This window comes from Haematobia irritans, chromosome 5 (genome assembly GCF_050003625.1).
Source record: "Haematobia irritans isolate KBUSLIRL chromosome 5, ASM5000362v1, whole genome shotgun sequence".
Lineage (NCBI taxonomy): Eukaryota > Metazoa > Arthropoda > Insecta > Diptera > Muscidae > Haematobia > Haematobia irritans.
In genome coordinates this window covers 142,986,137-142,989,280 of record NC_134401.1, presented here as the reverse complement: position 1 = coordinate 142,989,280, position 3,144 = coordinate 142,986,137, and the positions used below count along the sequence as shown (strand labels likewise).

The 3,144-nt window shown below is 26.2% G+C and overlaps 1 protein-coding gene across 1 annotated transcript; it reads left to right on the top strand.

The window, feature by feature from the left end:
- Positions 1–249: 249 nt before the first annotated feature.
- LOC142240093 (odorant receptor 7a-like) lies at positions 250–694 on the top strand. Its single transcript, XM_075311811.1, has 2 exons — positions 250–573; positions 638–694. Exons 1-2 carry the CDS (start codon positions 250–252, stop codon positions 692–694), a joined length of 381 nt encoding a protein of 126 aa, XP_075167926.1.
- The last annotated feature ends 2,450 nt before the right edge of the window (positions 695–3,144 follow it).

The window sequence follows — 3,144 nt, the reverse complement described above, 5'->3', positions numbered from 1 at the left end:
GGTTTTAAGATACCTTGCCATCGGCAAGCGTTACCTCAACTTAAGTAATTCGATTCTGGATGACAGTGTTTAGAAGAAGTTTCTACGCAATCCATGATGGAGGGTACATGAGCTTCGGCCTGGCGGACTTACGGCCGTATATACTTGTTCAACTTTGTGTTTTCCCTAAAACTTATAGAAATAAAATTATATCACAACCCGCTTCTTTTCAGCTACTTTGATTGCGTCCGTCCCTCCATCTCATCGACTATGTTTCAGCAATTATTTATTGCTGCCTTCACTCTCTGCTTGACAGCCATCAATTTGACAGCATTCGAAAGATCCTTCACTGAGAAATTATTTTCCGTTGTCTATTTGGGTGTGATTTTAATTCAAATTCTACCAGCCTGTTTATGTGTCAATTATATGATGACGGAAACGCATTTCCTTACCACGGCCATGTATAGCTGCAATTGGATGGATCAGAATATAACATTTCGTCGTATGCTCATTATTTTCATGCAACGTTCACAGAAGGCAAATATCGTTAATGCTGGCAATATTATTTCCGTGTCATTGGCCACATTTTTAGCGGTAAGTTGCGGTTCGATAAATGGAGGGCATTAGTTTTATGGAAGCATTTTGTTTTTCTTTACAGATAATAAAATTTTCCTTTTCCATGTACACGATATTGAGTCAAATGAAGATACAATAGACGTGATAGTTAAATGGCATCAATAAATGTACTTGGATTCGCTGTGAAGATAAATAAAAGTTAAAGAAAAATATGATCTTTCGATAATTTTTATATGTCAGGTTCCTTTCATTTCTAAACCAACTGCCAATGCATATATTTATTTCAGTGATAGTTCATTTTATTGTTTAAGAGCTTTCAAAAACATAATTTTTTCAAGGTTGTAGCCTGATTACAACAGACAGACGGACATGGTCTATCATCCTAGAATTTCTCCCTCTTCAATGTCTTATTCAAATTTCCAAAGCAAAAATTCTCCGTTGGCGGAGAACTTCCTCCTAGCCTATATAAAATGCATTGCAGTTGATCTCACATTTGCACTACATACAGATCACAAGCTAGGGATTCAAACCACTTTTCACTGGGATATTAATGAGATTTGCTGAATCCGGTATGACATTTAACCTCCCATTTTATTGTCAATAGCGTAAATGTCAATTTAAATTTTTATTTTTGTTCCTGTAGAATAATTATTTGTTTTTTTTTCAGGAATATCCCACACCATCCTATGTAATCGCATATCACCTTTAATTAGCTTTACAATGTTCAATCGGATATTTGTAGGTGGAAACAATACACAATTGAACGCCCACCCGTCTTCAATAAATCTCTAATAAATTAATTTGATACATTGTGAAATGTCATCTACTAATTATCACACACAATTGGAAATTATTAACACGCTATGACATTTTTTGCTCCCATCTTACTACCAGTTCCATAACAAAAAATAATTGACACTTGAAGGACTGACATTCCAGTTCACGTTTTACATGCTCGTCGGGGGTGGAGAAAGTAATTAAGGTAACAGACTCGATATTACATATCATTCCTTAGATGGAAATGGAATATATCAGTCCATTGGAGAAAGGCTGATAAGAGTGAGTCAATGATATTACATCACCAAAGTTATTTTCGCCCCTACCACTGTTGCCAATCGATCCAAAAAAAAATCTCTCAAAATTTTAAGAAAATTGTACCAAAAAATTAACTAATAAAAATGTTGGTCAACATTTTTATTTCTATGAAAAATTTTGTCAAAATTATTGTTTCTAAAAATTTTTTTTTTCAAAATTATATTTCTATAGAAAATCTTTTCAAAATTTTATATCTATTGAAAATTTTATCAAAATATAATTTCTATAGAAAATTTTGTCAAATATTATTTGTGTAGAATTTTTTTTTAAAAATTTTATTTCTATAGAAAATTTTGTCAAAATTTTATTTCTATGTAAATTTTTGCCAAAATTTTATTTCTATAGAAAATTTTGTTAAAATTTTATTTCTATGGAAATTTTTGTCAAAGTTTTATTTTTATAGAAAACTTTATCAAATTTTTATTTCTATAGAAAATTTTGCCAAAATTGTATTTCTATAGAAAATTTTTTTTAAATTTTATTTCTATAGAAAATTTTGTTAAAATTTTATTTCTACAGAAAATTGTGTAAAAATTTTATTTCTATAGAACATTTTGTCAAAACTTTATTTCTATAGAAACTTTTTATTTCTATAGACAATTTTGTTAAAATTTTATTCAAAAATTTACTATAGATTTTTGACAAAATTTTATTTCCATAGAAAATTTTGCTAAAGTTTTATTTTTATAGAAAACGTTGTCAAAATTTTATTTCCCTAGAATATTTTGTCAAAATTTTATTTCTAGAAAAATTTTGTCAAAATTTTATTTTTATAAAATTTTTTTCAAAATTTTATTTCTATAGAAAATTTTGTCAAAATTGTATTTCCATGGAAAATTTTCTCAAAATTTTATTTCTACACAAAATTTTGTTAAAATTTTATTTCTATAGAAAATTTTGTATCAATTTTATTTCTACAGAAAATTTTGTCAAAATTTTGTTTCTATAGAAAATTTTGTCAAAATTTTATTTCTATAGAAAATTTTGTTAAAAATTTATTTCTACAGAAAATTGTGTAAAAATGTTATTTCTATAGAACATTTTGTCAAAACTTTATTTCTATAGAAACTTTTTATTTCTATAGACAATTTTGTTAAAATTTTATTCAAAAATTTACTATAGATTTTTGACAAAATTTTATTTCCATAGAAAATTTTGCTAAAGTTTTATTTTTATAGAAAACGTTGTCAAAATTTTATTTCCCTAGAATATTTTGTCAAAATTTTATTTCTAGAAAAATTTTGTCAAAATTTTATTTTTATAAAATTTTTTTCAAAATTTTATTTCTATAGAAAATTTTGTCAAAATTGTATTTCCATGGAAAATTTTCTCAAAATTTTATTTCTACACAAAATTTTGTTAAAATTTTATTTCTATAGAAAATTTTGTATCAATTTTATTTCTACAGAAAATTTTGTCAAAATTTTGTTTCTATAGAAAATTTTGTCAAAATTTTATTTCTATAGAAAATTTTGCCAAATTATTTTCAATGGA

Bases quoted from the DNA above. Each gene is read 5' to 3' on its own strand.
- LOC142240093 (XM_075311811.1), top strand. From the start codon at position 250: ATGTTTCAGCAATTATTTATTGCTGCCTTCACTCTCTGCTTGACAGCC. The intron at 574-637 runs GTAAGTTGCGGT...TTTTCTTTACAG, and splicing joins CATTGGCCACATTTTTAGCG to ATAATAAAATTTTCCTTTTC.